We start from the raw sequence: 17,196 nt of genomic DNA on the forward strand, positions 1-17,196 counted from the left end.
TTAAAACCTGCTCATGAAGTCTATGCCTTATATATCTTAATGCCTTTAGAGTTCTTACCCATTTTGACTTTGGCAAAGTCACAGCACTATCAATATCCCTGTGGGGCTGGTAAGGAGCCTGCAGGGCTGGTAACAAAGGTCTGGTACTGCAGGGCACACAAACTTAGGTGAAAGTTAAGGTCAGAATTACTGCTGCTCTCTAACTACAGTCACAATGACATTCCCCGTGGCAGCAGATGAGCTCAGATGGGTATGGTCTTGGAGTCAGAGCTGCAAGAAAGCAAAACTGGTGTGCAGAACTCCATTAGTCTCACGCTGAACAGTTTCTGATCAGTTCTCTTTTCCAGAGCAAATTCCTCACACTGTGTACTCTTTTGTTTCCAGCATGGGTTTTCCTAAAGGTCCACCCATGTTTAAATACCTTGCTGCCACTGTCAGACATCAGCAGGAGCAGCTCTCCAGCACACAAACATCCCTTCATTCTTCAACACACAGAATCAGCATGACAGTAGAAGATTTATTAATATTTTCTTTTCCTAAGGCACATGATGTATAGAAATACTGAGGTACAAAAAAGCAGCTTCCTGCACATGAGATTGAAACCTCATTCTGACAAAGGTGAGCTCCAGGTCTTCTGCTCAGCACATTCAGCTTTTAGCCATTTTTTTCTTTTGTACCAGTTCAACAAGCAACTTGTATCTTGCTATGCACTCCTCCTGAAAGGGAAAACAGAAGTGTTCATTCAAGGTTGGCATTTTAGTGTTGCTTTAACTCTACATGTGCTGCCTCACTCTGGAAGAGGAGAGAGGTGCAAGGGGTTGGGGGTGGGGGTGTTTGGGGTGTCTTTTTGGCTGGGAGGTTTGCTTTATTTGGTGTGGTCCTTTTGCTGTTGCTTGGCTGTTTTTTCTGTAGTTGCTTTGGTTTGGATTTGTGGTTTTATTATCTTGTTGGTTAGGTTGTTTTGGGTTTGGTTTTGGCTTTGGTTTGTTCAGGTTTTTTTATTTGTGACTGAATTTCAGGAGGAAGATCTATGTCTAAGTGAGGAGCACATTAGAAAAACAAACTTGCAAATTCTGCTTCTTAATGGGTAATTAGAGTACAGAAACCCCAGCAAACAGCTGGCTGGTATTTCTTGCCTATGTCTTTAAAAGCAGTGGTTGAACAGTTGTGCTGCAATACCCATTTCAGAACAGTTATTCTGGTGTGAGCCAGGCTGCAGATGGGTTCAGACAAACTTTATGGTCACCAACACAGCACCTACTGACACCAGAGACTGCTGAACAGCTTCAGAGAAACACTCCAAGCCCCTAGCCACGTTTCCTGCTCCCTCACACTGCCTGGCACAAACAAAACAAGGGTTGTTTTTCAGCTACAAGGACAAGGAAGCACAACTAAGCTATCACAACTCTAAGGAGATCTAGCACAGACCAACTCTAGCAGTGACAAAGCTACTGAAAAAGATGATACTTACAAAAAGAGCATGGGACAGATTACTGAGCATGTAACACTTGCAGCTGGGTTACTCATTTTGTTTGCTCATTGAGATGGGTTGAGAAAGGTATTGCAAAAGTGTAAGCAAAGCAGCTCACCAACATTTGGTTACTAACTTTGAATCAAAATTTGGTTTAGAATCTAATTTGTCCTGCAACTGAAGATCTGAAAGGCAGAGGAGAAGTAGGTGTTTTAAATGAAACAGGAGGTAGTTCAGCATTTTCTGCAACAGATCAAACTAATGAAATGAAAATGTATTTCAGATGAACCCAACAAACATGACAGTAACACTCTCTAGGTTGATTATGTCTGGGCTGGGAGGCTAAGTGAAGACCCTCATTTCTAAAGGTAAATCAAACTGGCAGCAGATGGATTTCCCCTCACTTCACACAGAGCAAAGCATACCTTGCTTTTCCCAGGAACACATTTGGCTATCTTATCCCAGCGATCTGCTGTTCCCTTTGGGTACTGCTGCAAGGCCATTTCCAAAAGTTTCTGCTGATTCTGAGTCCACAGTTCTTCTGGGGCACGGCTTTTCTCCCTTCTCCTGCCCTCCTCATCACTCTCTTCTTCCTGCTCTGTGTTATCAAAATCTCTCTGGCGCCTTCCTCTGCCCTTCTCTTCTGGCACCTCTTTCGTTGCCGGCAGACCCGCTTCAGGCGCTTTGACAACCTTCCGTTTCCGAGGTCTGGTTTCACTTGCAGTGGTCTCCTTGTGGTCTGTCTGGACATTCATCTGCTCTGAGATATGATCATAGCTCCCCATCTCCTCCTCTTCCTCCCTTTCTCGCTGGGTGATGATATGGTCTGGCAAATTCACATTGGCTTTGATGTTCTTGGAATTCTGGGCCAATGTTTTAAGCTCAGAGAGCCTGATGACACCTGTGGGAAGTATTGTTGTTACACTTCTGAAAAAGGAAAACCACAGACAAGCAGGGGACTGCCTGCAAGCAGAAGGTGCAAAGAGGAGAAAAGGCTCTTCTGGATTAAGAGCTGAAGGAAGAGGTTCATCAAGAAATCACAGAATGGTGAGGGTTGAAAGGGAGAAGTGTTCTAGATCTGGAGATCTAGTTTGACTCCCCTGCTACAAAGCAGGTTCAACTAGAGCAGGTTGCACAGGAATGTGTCCAGGTGAGTTCTGAAAGTCTCCAGAGGAGACTCCACGACCTCTCTGGGCAGCCTGCTCCAGGGCTCTAGCACCCAAGGTATTTTCATGAAGCAGTGAACTTTGCCAACTAGGAGCTTGCCTGGTCTCAGTATTCTTTTCTGTGAGGGTGATGAGACAAACAGGTTGCCCAGGGAGGCTGTGGATGCCACCTCTCTGGAGATGCTGCAGACTAGGTTAGATGAATCCTTGAGCAACCTGGGCTTGTGGAAGGTGTCCCTGCAGGGGTTTGGAACTGGATGATCTTTAAGGTCCCTTCCAACCCAAACCATTCTATGATTCTATTAGTAAATTATCACACCAATTAAAAAAAAAAGAAAAGCCTGAACAAGTGAAGAAAGCCACAGTAAGTTAGAGTAAGAAAGCCTGGGAGGGTGTAGCTAACTGGAAGCAGTCCCTCAGGATAGCCAGCAGTCCTCTCTTTGCTCAAAGTGAGGCAAGGCTGCAGATGTCTCTCTGAAAGGTGCCTGCCTGAAAGGTGTCTAATGCACTGTGTTTGTGTGGCTGCTACCCAACCACTGCTTTGTATAAGCATCAACAAGCATCCAGAGGCACCCACCTGGAGAACACGTCACAGAATCCTTCAGTTGCTTGGCTTTCATGGTAACCTGCATGGAAACAACAAAAACTATTAAAGGACTGTTAAAAATGACATTATTTGGGCTAGTGAAGAATTCATTAGCAGCTTCCTGCAAAACACTGAACATATATTAAATACAATGAGGCTGATGTTCTCTTGCTGGCTCTGTTGAATCCCAGAACGGTAAAAAAAAGAACTTCCTAGACTTTGTCCTTTCCCAAAACACTCCTAGCTTATTAAAATTACAGAAGCAATGCTATACCTTTGTACTACTATAAGCAGAATACATCACAGGTGATGTTCAAGTTTTGGGTGTTTTTCACTGTTAAACCCTGATTCCCTAAGCTTAAAGAAACAAACAAACAAACAAAAAACAACAACATCACAGAATCATAGAACTATTCCATCTGGAAAAGACTTTTAGGATTATCAAGTTCAACTATTGCTGGATACAAGGAGTAGGAAAAGAAGGCACCAAATTAGTTGTCTTTTCTATATGAGTTTCGCAGTACTGAACAAAAGAACAATGTAACCCAGGCAGGTCCAGATGATGAAGCATGCTAAGGGACAAGCATTCGCTCCCAAAATCAAATACCACAGTCTGACTGCCAAAGATCAGCAAAGCCATCTCCTAAATCGTGGTATTTCAAGAAAAAAGTTTATTACTGAGAATCCAAAGGGTAAGAGCTGCCTGCTTCAACCTCTCTCTGTATACTGAAACCTCTGTCCTGGTGAGAAAGCAACACCAGACTGAGGAGAGGCTGAGAGAGTTGGGGCTGTTCAGTCTGGAGAGGAGAAGGCTCCAAGGAGACCTTCTTGTGGCCTTCCAGGATCTGAAGGGGGCTACAAGAAAGCTGGGGAAGGACTTTTTAGGCTATCAGGTAGTGACAGGACTGGGGGGATGGAACAAAGCTGAAGTGGGGAGATTCAGGCTGGATGTAAGGAAGAAGTTCTTCCCCATGAGAGTGGTGAGAGCCTGGAATGGGTTGTTCAGGGAGGTGGTTGAGGCCCCATCCCTGGAGGTGTTTAAGGCCAGGCTGGATGAGGCTCTGGCCAGCCTGATCTAGTGTGAGGTGTCCCTGCCCATGGCAGGGGGGTTGGAACTGGATGATCCTTGTGGTCCCTTCCAACCCTGACTGATTCTACGATTCTATTTTCATTTTTACTGAAGGAAACAGGTTTCTTTCCCCACCAAAACAAGGGTTTCCCCATCCCAGATTTCTAGACCTCCCTATAGATAACAAAGAAGAGAGGTTTCATTTGAAATTATGATTGTTATACCAAGTGATCTAGAGCCCAAAAACACCACATAAAAATGTCTTAAAACATAGTACTCGAAGAAATTGACAAACTTCTAACTCCTGAAAAAATTTCATTAATGTCTGACTTCATTTTTTTGTGAAAAAGATACAAATTGAAATCAAGTAGTCAGTCTGAGTGACCCAAGGCAAACTTCAAAACCAGTACTACCTGCCCCCAACACAAGAAGGGTAAGGAACTACTGGAGCAGGTCCAGAGGAGGCCAGGAAGATGATTAGAGGGCTGGAGAACCTGCCCTATGGGGACAGGCTCAGAGAGCTGAGGCTGTTCAGCCTGGAGAAGAGAAGGCTCCAGGGAGACCTTAGAGCAGCCTTCCAGGACCTGAAAGGGGCTACAGGAAAATTGGGTATGGACTTTTTACAAGGGCTTGTAGTGATAGGATGAGGAGGAATGGCTTGAAGCTGGAAGAGGGGAGATTTAGAGTGGAGATTAGGACGAAATTCTTTCCAGTGAGGGTGGTGAGACACTGGGACAGGTTGCCCAGGGAGGTTGTGGCTGCCCCCTACCTGGAGGTGTTCAAGGCCAGGCTGGATGAGGCCTTGAGCAGCCTGGGCTGGTGGAAGGTGTCCCTGCCATTGGCAGTGGGGTTGGAACTGGATGATCTTCAATGTCCTTTCCAACCCAAACCATTCTGTGATTTTTCTATACCTGGGATGTGCAACCTTTGATTGCTACCATTTGAGTTTTGAGAAGTCACTAAGTTATGCAACATAAATTGCTCCACTGTGTTTTCTACTCAATTTCTTATCAGAACTTGCTTACATGATTACTTTTCCACTAGCTAACAGGTACCATTGCTTGGAAATACTGTCATTCAAAGCATGAAGCAGTTGTAGAATTGCTCTTCTAGTTTATTATTGCTGCCTGTCCTTGCATAATACTTCAAAATTACAGTTTTCATGTCTATTAAATTATGAGTTTTATCATGGCTGTGAAAAGTTATGCTAGAAGCCTGCTATTACTGACAACAGCTTTCACCAGAGCATCAGCCAGCCCTTGAGAAATCCTGGGGATGGAGATACCTCAAACAATAAGGATCAATAGTGTGAAATTGATTTAAAATAGAAGAGGGTAGATCTCATATTCCTGCAAGTACCAGTACTGCTGAACAGACACACTGCATTAATTTATAGGCATCCACTTTAAAGGTTGCTGTCTCTATGCTCAAATCACTTAAGCATGCCTGTAGCCCACCCAGGGATAGGAGGAGTCACAAACACAGTCAGGAAGGCACATGAATGGTGAAACAGGTTCTCTCAGATGACCAAAAGGAAGATGCTTGATGCAAGCAGTGAAATTGCTGAAGTAGAAATCAAACCATCATACTGTGGGACCTACAGAAAGAAGCCACAGGAACAGCTGACTTCTGAGAACTCCTTTCTGAATTCAGTTTCAATAGCTCTTTAGCTACAAAAAAGATTTTACTGAAAGCAAGTGGGATTAGTGGGATGATTTGATTCGATGAAAGCCAGACGGAGCAGGTCTCCTCCTGTACTGCTGACAATTACTCCAGATCACAACACTAGCTTGCTACTCAAAAAGACACCTAGCACTAAAAACATTCCTCATTGTGACCATCCAGATGTTAAACCCTTTTTTTACCCTGGACACCTGCCATGTCTTTCAGATGGGACAATCACTGCTTCAGAGATACACATGAGAAAAAAAAAAAAAGAAATTATTCAGAGTCAGCTTAAGAGACTCTCAGTAGCACAGGCAAAAGTAAATTTTGCTGTCAGAGGAATGAGACACTACTTTTCACCCTGCAGGGAAGGCAGGCATAAAATACACACAGAATCATGACAGATCTAGAAGGAAACCCCTATAAAGTCAGGTACAGTGATCTTCCTGCTGCCATCAGCCCATCACTTCAGCTGACCCCTCCAGCCCAGCTCTACAGGACAATGCTAATGGGGCTTTGAAGCCTTTGCCATTTGGCTGTCTCCTAGCAGTTTTCTCTGGACAACAATCCACCTTCCTTCCCAGAACAAGGCACTACTTTGATTAGGATTGCAGCAGATAATGGAAAAGAGGTGGCTACCCCAACAGAAACCCCTCAAACTGTGAGTTTAGTTATGGGGCAGTTTAAGATGTGGCCTGCCAAAAAAAGGCAAACTTGGGCTGAGCCACCAGCTGAAGAACACTAGTCTTTCTCCAGGTTAGTTTAAAGCAGCAGCAGATTTGCTCCTGTTTTCAGGAGACAGGGAGAGGAAGATCTTGGCAACTAACGTCCTGCTGAAGTTGGAGACTTCATACTGTGGGTTTTGTTGGGTGTTTTTGTCAGTTAAAATCCTGTTTGAGAGTCTTTAGCTCAATACTACAGGCACTCATGTAAGGGAGGAGTTTGGCTCCAATGCTCATTGCAACAACTGCTTGGACATCTTTGCTTCTTGACTGCTGATGCAAAATACATTACCCTTCCTGAGAGTAAGATGATTAATTCTGCAATGGAATTCTAACCTAGCTCACCAGGTTGTGACATTATGGGACATGACATCAATTCAAGTCACTCTAAAAAGCTGCAGTATCACTCTTTGACCACCCTACCAGCAACCTATTTGGAATTTGAAGTTGTTCCACTGCAAAAGAATAATTTTCTCCTCCCCTCCAAGTATCAACAGAGACATTCTGGTGTGTCTGTGGGATTTGACATGTTTGGAAGACTTCACTCTCAGATTGAGGGATCTACATGACCTGCACATGGTCTAAACTCCATCTTGGATATTCATAACCTCTTTTGGGCCTTGACCCAGAGCTCTAATTTTATACTTCAATAAGCAACTGAAGAACTACTGATTACATAAATATATGCAAGCTGCTAAGGGTGATTGTTTCAGAACATCCACAGTGTTAACTTAGTTAACTCAGACTAGGATACAAAATGAAATGTCAAATAGATTTAAGAAAACAATCTCCAGAAGCAAAAAACCCTAATAAATTAATGAACTTTCACACGTGGATCACTTTCCATAGAGATGCTTTCTTTCTGGCAAGGTAACAAGCTTGCATGTGTCAAAAATAAGAAACCTGTCTCAGAATGGCACATAAAGTACAAGTGCCAACTCCCAGAGTCGAGATTTAAAGATTCAAACTGTTGCTTGGCCATACAAGAGATACTGCAAAAAGACAGCTTGGAAAGCTGCCTGGCAGAAAGGGCCCTGAGGGTGCTAATGGACAAGCAGCTGAAGAGCAGCCAGCAGTCTGCCCAGATGCCCAAGAAAGCCAAAGGCATCCTGGCTGGGATCAGCAATGCTGTGTCCAGCAGGAGCAGGGAGGGGATTGTCCCCTGGGACTCAGCTCTGGGGAGGCCACACCTTGAGTGTTGTGCTCAGTTTCAGGCACCTCAGCACAAGAGAGATGTGGAGGTGCTGGAGCCAGGGCAGAGGAGGGCAAGGAAGCTGGGAAGGGTCTGGAGAATAAATCTGATGAGGAGTGACTGAAGGAGCTGGGGATGGTTAGTGTGAAACAGAGGAGGCTGAGGGGAGACCTCATCCTGAAAGGACATGGTGGAGAGGTTGGTGCTGGTCTCTTCTCACAAGTAATTAATGATAGAAAAAGAGGGAATGGCCTCAAGCTGTCACTGGGCAGGTTTAAACTGGACATTAAGAACAATTTTTTTCACTGCAGGAACGGTCAGGCATTGGAATGTGTTGCCCAGGGAGGTGGTGAAGGCACCAACCCTGATGTGTTTAAAGGTGGTTTGGATGTGGTGCTTGAGGATATGGTTTAGGGAAGACCCTTGCAGAGTAGGGTTCTGGGTGGGACTTGTTGATCTCAAGGGTCTTTTCCAACCTGAACACTTCTGTGTGTGTGAAATAAGCACTGCCCCTCCCCCAGCCTTGCACCCTTGGGTTTTGGCATAATTCAGAATGTGTGCTCAGGTGCAGCCACCTGTCTATTGTCCTGCTGTCTGCCTTACTGGTTTTCTGTACAGAAAGCAAATCCCCATCAGCCCATTTCTGTAGCACAAGTGCACAAGATTAGCGACTGCAGCAGCAAACAGAATCAGTTTAAATCCTGTAAGACAAGTGACTGATATTACTTCACAAGTATGAAATCTGAGATCTCTTTGCCTTTAATTTAAAAAACCTGTACCTAATAATCACATTAAAGTCTGTTTGGCATGCCAGACAGCTTTTACTTCCTCTGTTATTTTTACAATTTGAATGTCCTTTGTAGTTACTGAAATTAATTTATGCCTTTCAGCAAATATTTTTTTCAACTTTTTATCTATAGAAGGTAGCTATTGTCAAGTACAATATATTTCTATGATTTCACATCTAAGTGCTTTTTCTCAATTTTTTTTTAATTCTGTAAAAGCTGACAATCATTAGTATAAAGCTTCATAAGCCTTAGCATTTGTCAAATCAAACAATATCATTTTTTCCCAGAAATAGTAGTTTTGAAGCTCTGTTCCATTAATTATTTGTACTATGTTATAGGGTGTTCACGGTGCTTAGGAAATTCAAACATGACTTTCTGGTTTCAAAATGTCAATTATTTCCTTAAGTACTGGAGGACAGGAATGAAGAACTAACCCTGGAGCAACAAATTCAGCAAGGAAAACAGGTCAGAGAACAGATGTTCAAAGGATGACAGAGCAGTGGTACAGGTAACCAGGTCAGCAGGCAGGATTCCTGATCAGAATTAACTGAACTCTGTTTCCCTTTTAGGAGCAAAACACTTGAAAATCTAATTTATAACACCAACCAACTGCAATAAAAATCACTTTAAAAGTTGTTGAAGCATTCAGTTGTGAAAGCAATAAGAAAGTATTCTACTAAAGCAGTTGGAAACCATTTTTTAGGGGGAAAGTGCTGAAGTCACAACATGCATGTATTAAAATGACAATTAGCCATTTAGATAATTAAACATACTGAACAGATGAGGACAACTAACCTTATCTGTTTAGTGCTGATTATCCATTGGCTGTTAAAAGATGTTTTCCTGAAGGAGAGACCAGATAAACATGCCCTAGATTTAACATGACAAAAGTCAAGGCAATAAGCCCTCTTGCAGCAAGCCCTCTTGCAGCACTTCTGCACCAGGCTGCAAGCTCTGAGCAGCAAAACACAGTAGGGAGGCTGCAAAGATCTTTCTGCTGGTATCACATGAGGCAGCATAAACAAACAGCAGAGCAGAATGAGCTCAGGACCCTACATCATGGGCATAGCTGGTTACTGTTGGATTGTAGTTGGCACTTTCCCAGTGGCCTCTACCACACTGTGTGGATGTGCCTGTCTGGATGGTGAATCTGGTGGGCATACCCACATGGTAATCCTCAGTTGTGCAGTATTTTGGGAATTGCAAGCTTAAAACGTCTACAAAACTCTTAATTTGAGTAGCAGGAAAAGGAAAAAAAAAAATCTGAAAGGAGACTTTGTTAGGAATTACTGGATTTAAGATCAGTCAAGCTAAGGTACATGCAGGGATTACTGACCAGCTATGGTGACTGTCTGGCTTTAATTTTCCATTTTTAAAAAGAGTTCACACATGCTTCCAATTGCAAGGAAGGTTTGGTTTCCTTCCCCTTTCCTCCTAGATAGCTTGTACTTGCTAGTCTAATCACAGACCATATGAAGGACCTAACCTCAGGCAGATTCACTACATTAATGTTGTTTCTCCCAGATGTTTGTGCAACCTGTTCTTAAAAGCTTGCAAATATGGAGCTTATTCCACTGCTTCACCATCTCCACTGTACATCTTTGCCCCTCAATGTCTGACTCTGCATCCTGTGATCAAATCTGAATTAATTACTTTTTGGCTGTAAAACTAACAAAGTGCACAACCCCCTTTTTTATAATTCTCTTTTTATGTAGTGGAATACTCCCATCATCAGTTCATAGCTTGTCTCAGTTCAACAACCTGAAGTCCTTCAGTCTTTCCTTGCAGGTCCCACTTTAGAGACCCGTTCTCTTCGTTCTCACCTGGACTCTCTGCACTGAATCATGTGTTTAAGGGCAATACTGAAAACTAGACACAAACTAAGGGTGCAGATGCAGGGCTACTATCCTTCTGTGTGTATATTCCCAGGAAGATGCTTGCCCTCTTCACAAGGACTTGCTAATTGTTGACTTGTATCTTGCTTGTTATCTCCACTTATCCCCCAGGTTTTTAAGAGCCAGCCCTGGCCAGTTGTTTGGCAGATCCAGGGAGGTTCTCCTCCCCCTCTAATCTGCCCTGGTGAGACCTCACCTAGAATGTTGCATCCAGTTTTGGGCTCCCCAGTTCAAGAGGGACAGGGATCTGCTGGAGAGAGTCCAATGGAGGGCTACCAGGATGCTGAAGGGACTGGAGTACTGCCTGGGGAGGAGAGGCTGAGAGCCCTGGGGCTGTGCAGTCTGGAAAAGAGAAGACTGAGGGGGAATTTGATAAGTGTTTGTAAATATCTGAAAGCTGGGTGTTAAGAGGGAGGGGACAGGCTCTGCTCAGTTGCACCTTGGGATAGGACTAAGGGCAATGGATATTACTACAGCACAGGAGGCTCCACCTCAACATGAGGAGGAACTTCTTCACTGTGAGGGTCCCAGAGCACTGGAACAGGCTGCCCAGAGAGGTTGTGGAGTCTCCTTCTCTGGAGACTTTCAAGACCCATCTGGATGTGTTCCTGTGTGACCTGTGCTGGATTCTATGGTCCTGCTCTGGCAGGGGGGTTGGACTCAATGACCTTCAGAGGTCCCTTCCAACCCTAACATCCTGTGATCTTTTATTTGTGAACCTAATCACCCTGCTGTGTGTCCGTGCCTATATTCCTATGTTAACTTTACCCTAATTTTGACATCTTAATTTTTTCCAGTTTTAGGGAATATGGTCTTTTTGACTTGTACTGGGTTTCCAATAAATTTTCAGTTCCTCTTAGCTTTGTCAGATTTATGTAAGCTCACCTGATTCTGGGTTATAAAAGTCATGTTCTAGAAAAACTAAGAATTTTCCAAGCTGAACAAATCTCTCTGGAAACGAGTTAGACACAAACTTTTGGGGCCTTCTTTGTATGTGAAGAGGCAGTGTTAAAGCTCTAAGCATTAGAAACTTTGCTTCATGCTGTTCCAAAACTTATTAACGTAATGGCAAGAGAAGAACTCAGAAATGTATTTTTAAAACCTCCAAAACAAACCAACCCCCAAAAGCAAGTTAAAACAACACCAGGAAGCTGAAAAGTTCAGAGAAGCCAAACTATCATTCTCCTCAATCACTTCATCCTGCTAAAAAGTGGCCAATAGAAATGAATGTAGTTTGATGTAGGAATTTTCTTTTTTAAAAAGGGTAGGAGTTTAAGACAATTTCAGATGGAATTTCTTTGGAGTGGTTAGAAGGAGTGAATGTCACTGATGCTTTTCTGGTATATAGGAATGGTTTCAGCTTATTCTTTAAAAAGTATTGAAGCATTTTCTAATGCTAAAATAGTTTTCTAACTTTTTTTTTTTCTGCTGAGGAAGAAAGATTTGAGACAGAAGCAACAATAGAAAGATCATTTTGGACTGGATTACTCTGAGCTGTTTTTTTTATTAACACCTGTTTAGCTAATCTACTATTAAAAAGGGTTTCAAAACTTGGAAACAACCACAGTCTACCTTCTCAATCTTTTGTACTGTAATTCTCTAATTGTGAAAGGAAAACCCAAGCCTTACTGCTCTTGATACTTTACAAGTAGAAAGTGGTCTCACATTTTTTTAAACTAAACTATTTCCTGTGCCACAGAAAACGTTGGAAAAGGAAATTCAAATTTGTCCTTGAATGTTCTTCTTGGGACCCAGTGCATTTGCTAGATAATACACACTTCAAACTCCCTCTGACCTGTTAAGTTAGCTGTAAGCAAGGGATTCCCAAACTGCACCACACAAGCTGTGTCAAAACAGGATCTCATACACCTAAACTCCCTGCACCTCTCCCAGTGGAAGCAGGGAACAATTCTTTGGGCCACCCTGCCTACACACACAAACATCTCTTTTTCTGTCCACAAAGTTTAGCAAACCCACAAGTTTCCCCTCCAGGTTTAGCACAACATTTCTTATTCAACTGTGCTGATGTCCAAGCAAAGTAAGAATCTTTGCTGTAAACTTAGATGTTATTCTATGCCATCTTCAACAAATTTAAAGGCTAAAGCTCTACATTCTGTCTGAAACGGGCTGCCCAGAGAGGTTGTGGAGTCTCCTTCTCTGGAAACTTTCAAAACCCACCTGGATGTATTCCTGTGTGAACTACCCTAGGTGATCCTGCTTTTGCCAGGGTGTTGGACAATCTCTGGGTGTCTCCTCCAACCTCTTACATTCTAGGATTCTGTGATCTTGTTCAACAGAGAAGTGGATCATAGAATCATAGAACTGTCAGGGTTGGAAGGCACCTCAAGGATCATTCAGTTCCAAACCCCTGCCACCTCACACTAGAGCAGGTTGCTCAGAGCCACATCCAGACTGGCCTTCAAAACCTCCAGGGATGAGGCTTCTACTACTTCCTGGGGCAACCTGTTCCAGTGTCTCACCACCTTCATAGTGAAGAACTTCTTCCTGACATCCAATCTGAATCTACCCATTTCTAATTTTGCTCCATTATCTCCAGTCCTATCACTACCTACCATCCTCAAAAGTCCCTCCCCAGCTTTCTTGTAGATACTGCAAGGCTACAGTAAGGTCTCCTCAGAGCCTTCTCCTGTCCAGACTGAACAGCCCCAACTCTCTCAGTCTGTCTCCATAGGAAAGGTGCTCCAGCATCCTCATGGCCTTTCTCTGGACATGTTCCAGCATGTCCAAAGAAGGATATGTATCTGAAGCAGTTCCAGTTTCAACAGTTCCGATACTGTTTGAGATCCAGAGAAGTTTCCAGGGAGCTTTTAAGTGTTTCCTCTTAAAAGCTAATAGCTGCAGCTCTATGCAACAGGATGATAAAGGCAGCAGAAACTCCAGTAAGTAGTCTGACCTAGCTTTACCACCAACTGGAAATTTAGAGAAGTAAAAACTTGGGCAGAGAACACTTACATTTATCATACGGTTGGAGGTCACTGGAAGTAAGAAGGATTATACTCACAGACTGTTCTCCATACCTTAAAATCCCTGAGAATTCTTTTTTTGTCATACAAGCAAAATCTCTTTAGAGCACAGACCTTGCTTTCATTTCTCTTTCCAATTCACTAAAAAGAAGAGCATGCTGCTCAAGACTTCTCACTTAATGGAGGACACAAGCAGCTTTGTTTTGTCTTTCCAGTACTGGATGGGTGCAGGTATGGTGACCAAATAGATTATGGAACAGATTCTGAACAAAGAATGTTTTGACACCTGCCTCAAGGAATAAAGCAGACAATGGGTGCAAAAGGCAATCTTAATGCAATGTGAGTTTCATGATGCTTCCATGTAGAACCATTCTGCGTGTCTGTACTATCGGTATGAAGCAAATTAATCAGGTTTTTCCAAAGCAACCTCAAAAGATTTTCCTCATGCACACCACATGCTACCAGGCCACGTGAAATAGTTTTGCTGTTAATATCTGGTCTGTAAAATGCAGCATCTTTTTAAGAAAGTCACTGCACTTTAGGGTCCAGGTGCTTCAGGAGTATGATAAACAACACTAAACAGAAAAATTTCATCATGGTTAGTAGCTTCTTGCTTTCATCTACTTACTTGCAAATATGTGTAGGTCTGAAACAAGAACACAAATGGCTTGTTTTCTAGTATGTGTGAATACCAGAACTGTATAGATGCATTAAGTCCTTAAAAATAACTTCTAACCCCATCTTTTTGTGGTTATATAAAGGGAGGGGAAAAAAATTCCACTTAAGTAATACGTAAATTGCCCAGAAGGCTCTAATGGGTCACATTTCACTCCAGCCATTATTTAAGATAACTCCTGAAATATAATGAAGAACATCTAATGTCAAAATGTACAGCAACAGATTTAAACATTATTCTCATTAACCCCTCCAGAGCCTATAAAATAGAGTCAGCTGAAAGGGCTTTCAAATGGTCCTCAGCAGACACTACATCATGTCCTAGTGATCTATTGCTTGCAAAGGAAAAGTCTTTTACAGCCTGGCCCCTAAGGGTTTTAAGATCATAACACTTAAAATCCACAAGTATAAGCTTTCTTTGATACCTGGTACAATACTATAAAATATGAATTAACAGAGATATTAATCATTTTACACCCTATCATTATTACCCCTGCTATAATCCAGAAAAGGGACTGAAATAGTATCCTGTGTAGCTTGTTTTAAAGTTTGCAGAGATATTTCAGTTTAATTAATGGAAACCACCTGTCTAAACACTTTGGGCTCATCTCGTAAGGACAGCCCTGACACAGAGATGGAATCTTTAACCAAGTCACAAACAGTGGCCTGCAGGGAAAGGAGGCTGCTCCAGCCCCCAAAGCTCATTGTTTTGCTGTTGTTGGGTTACAGTAGCTCAAGTTATAAGCACCAGAATCCCCCATCCAGCTGATCAGTTACAGCTGTTAATTGTGGATGGAGAAACTGGCTGACATCTGCTTCTTGCGTGGTTAGTTAATGGTTCACTTCCAGGTCCTAAAAGGATTGTAGGCTCTCTCGACAGACAATGTCTGCCCCATGCACGTCTGCCTTCCACACTGCCTGTCTTGTTCTGGTTTGTCACTCTCTATACAATGCAAATCCGAGTGAACTCACATCTGCCACTGATCGACCCAATTCGTGAGCAATCTTTTCCCATCGACCTGGGGTCCCCCCTGGGAACTTAACCATACTTCTTGTCAGCTGGCTGAGGTCCTCCTCTGTCCATTCAGGTGCCTGTAAAACATTTGTAAAACATTCATTACACAAGGATATTGGACATATTTTTGTGAGGTAATACACTGAAAAAAAACCCTTTCAAACCAATTAATCAAATAGTGTAAAAAAATTTAATAGTTTCAATTAACTGTGTAGGACCTCCCTGTGCTATTGTCAAAACCACAGCAAATCAGCAGAGCAAGAGTAAGATATTAAAATCCTTAACATCCAAAAAAATGCATTTTGTACGTTGTACACACTAGCATTTAATTTCTATCAATATTTATACAGTAGAGATAATGGTACAGGCAAAAAACAGCAATGCTTTAATTAAAGATTAAATCACAGTCTAAGGTGCAACATTTTAGGTGTCTATTGAATTGCACATGTAAGACAAAGCAAATGTGCTCTGTTTTTATATTTTTTTTAAAGCCTCTAAACAGAACAGTCATTTTAGCTTTTGGTCACTGTAATCATCCCACGTTTTAACATTCTGAGATGACTGAGGAATGAAATCTGTTGATTCTAATATTCCATTAAGACTATTAAGCAACAACCCACAGCCCTCCAGACACGGCTGTGCCACAAAACCTAACCAAAAGCTTCCACTATCCAATGCCCAAAAGACGCAGAAATATTTTGCTCTAACTCATAAGATGATCTGTTAAAAAAAAAAAGGCAAGGAAAAAAAAAGCTGTCTCCATCAAGGCCAAATAAAAGTGAACAAGCAAGGAACAGACACTTACAGCAGTTTAAGGCATGAAATCCAGCTTGCCTCAGAAGGCAAGATGCAGTAACCACCTCTGACATTTGCAGCATCTCTGGCAAGGAGCCGCAACAGAATCTTTGTCCCCATCAGCACTTTGCTGGCTTATTCCTTTTTAAGGAAGGCTTTATGACATACCTCTCCTAATCAGCATTTCCGATAATGAACAGGCACATATCAAGCAGTTTGCATTACAGAGCCATCAGCACAGAACAACAGTCAGAGGTGAGTGACCCCAGGGACCATCTCCACAACTACAGCAAAGCTTCTCCCTGACACTAATCCTGCCTGTCATTCTCCCACTGTGCTCTAACCACGCTGACATCCGCCTGCCGCACTGCAAGCTTAACGGGGCCCTTCCTGACTTTTTACTGTCTCCCCCAATCAATGGTTCAAGCGTGCTCTTTTCACCATGTCCAAATGGCAGCTTCACTCATAATCAAAGTGCATTGCTCCTGTTAAAGGGCTTCCCGAAAGGCTGCACCATTTGCATTCATTTGCAAAGCAAACTACTTTTATTCACTTTGTTCTGCTATCAAGAGTGTTCCCTGAAGCAGATAAATTGGCATAAATACAACCTGCCACTTAAAAGACAGTAAATAATAGCCAATAGTAGCAAGGATTTCATCAATCGTCCTAGTTTGGATCCATGTAGTCCTTTATTCACCGCTGAAAGCCTCGGACATTCATATTCGGATCGTTTCTAATACAAGGATAAAATGAATTATCTATGATGGGATGCTTAAATAACCTGGGTGTGGGAGAGATCTCACACATACATTACAGGCATTACCATACAATCACACTCTGGCCTACAGAAGAAGTGATAAATACATAGAAAATCTCTACATTAACACAATAAAAGTAATCAAGTCCAAACAAGTTAATATAATCCATACACTTATTCATTATACTCCACACCATGGGTGTATTTTATACTAGAATATTCCTCAAGAGATTTGTAGAAGGAAGATTTGGGGTAATGTTTTTACAAAAGTTTTCAGCACAGTAATTTAAACAACTCATTCTTCCCAGATATTTGGTTATAAGCCTTTTGTTCAAAAAACAGTCAAAATTAATACCTCAAAATTGGCCTTAATAGGCTGTGTGCTGTAATTTTCTATTTAATTGCTATCAAAACTT

The 17,196-nt window shown here is 42.4% G+C and overlaps 1 protein-coding gene across 1 annotated transcript in view; it reads right to left on the reverse strand.

The window, feature by feature from the left end:
* Positions 1–647: 647 nt before the first annotated feature.
* DNAJC1 (DnaJ heat shock protein family (Hsp40) member C1) overlaps positions 648–17,196 on the reverse strand; it is a 111,240-nt gene continuing 94,691 nt past the window's right edge. Inside the window, exons 12-15 of the mRNA XM_054389961.1 lie at positions 15,186–15,305; positions 3,215–3,263; positions 1,897–2,372; positions 648–716 (exon numbers count right to left, since the gene is read on the reverse strand). Coding sequence (XP_054245936.1) covers positions 648–716; positions 1,897–2,372; positions 3,215–3,263; positions 15,186–15,305 — 714 coding nt within the window. The remainder of the gene's footprint in view (positions 717–1,896; positions 2,373–3,214; positions 3,264–15,185; positions 15,306–17,196) is intronic.

This window comes from Indicator indicator, chromosome 20, assembly GCF_027791375.1.
Source record: "Indicator indicator isolate 239-I01 chromosome 20, UM_Iind_1.1, whole genome shotgun sequence".
Classification (NCBI taxonomy): Eukaryota; Metazoa; Chordata; class Aves; order Piciformes; family Indicatoridae; genus Indicator; species Indicator indicator.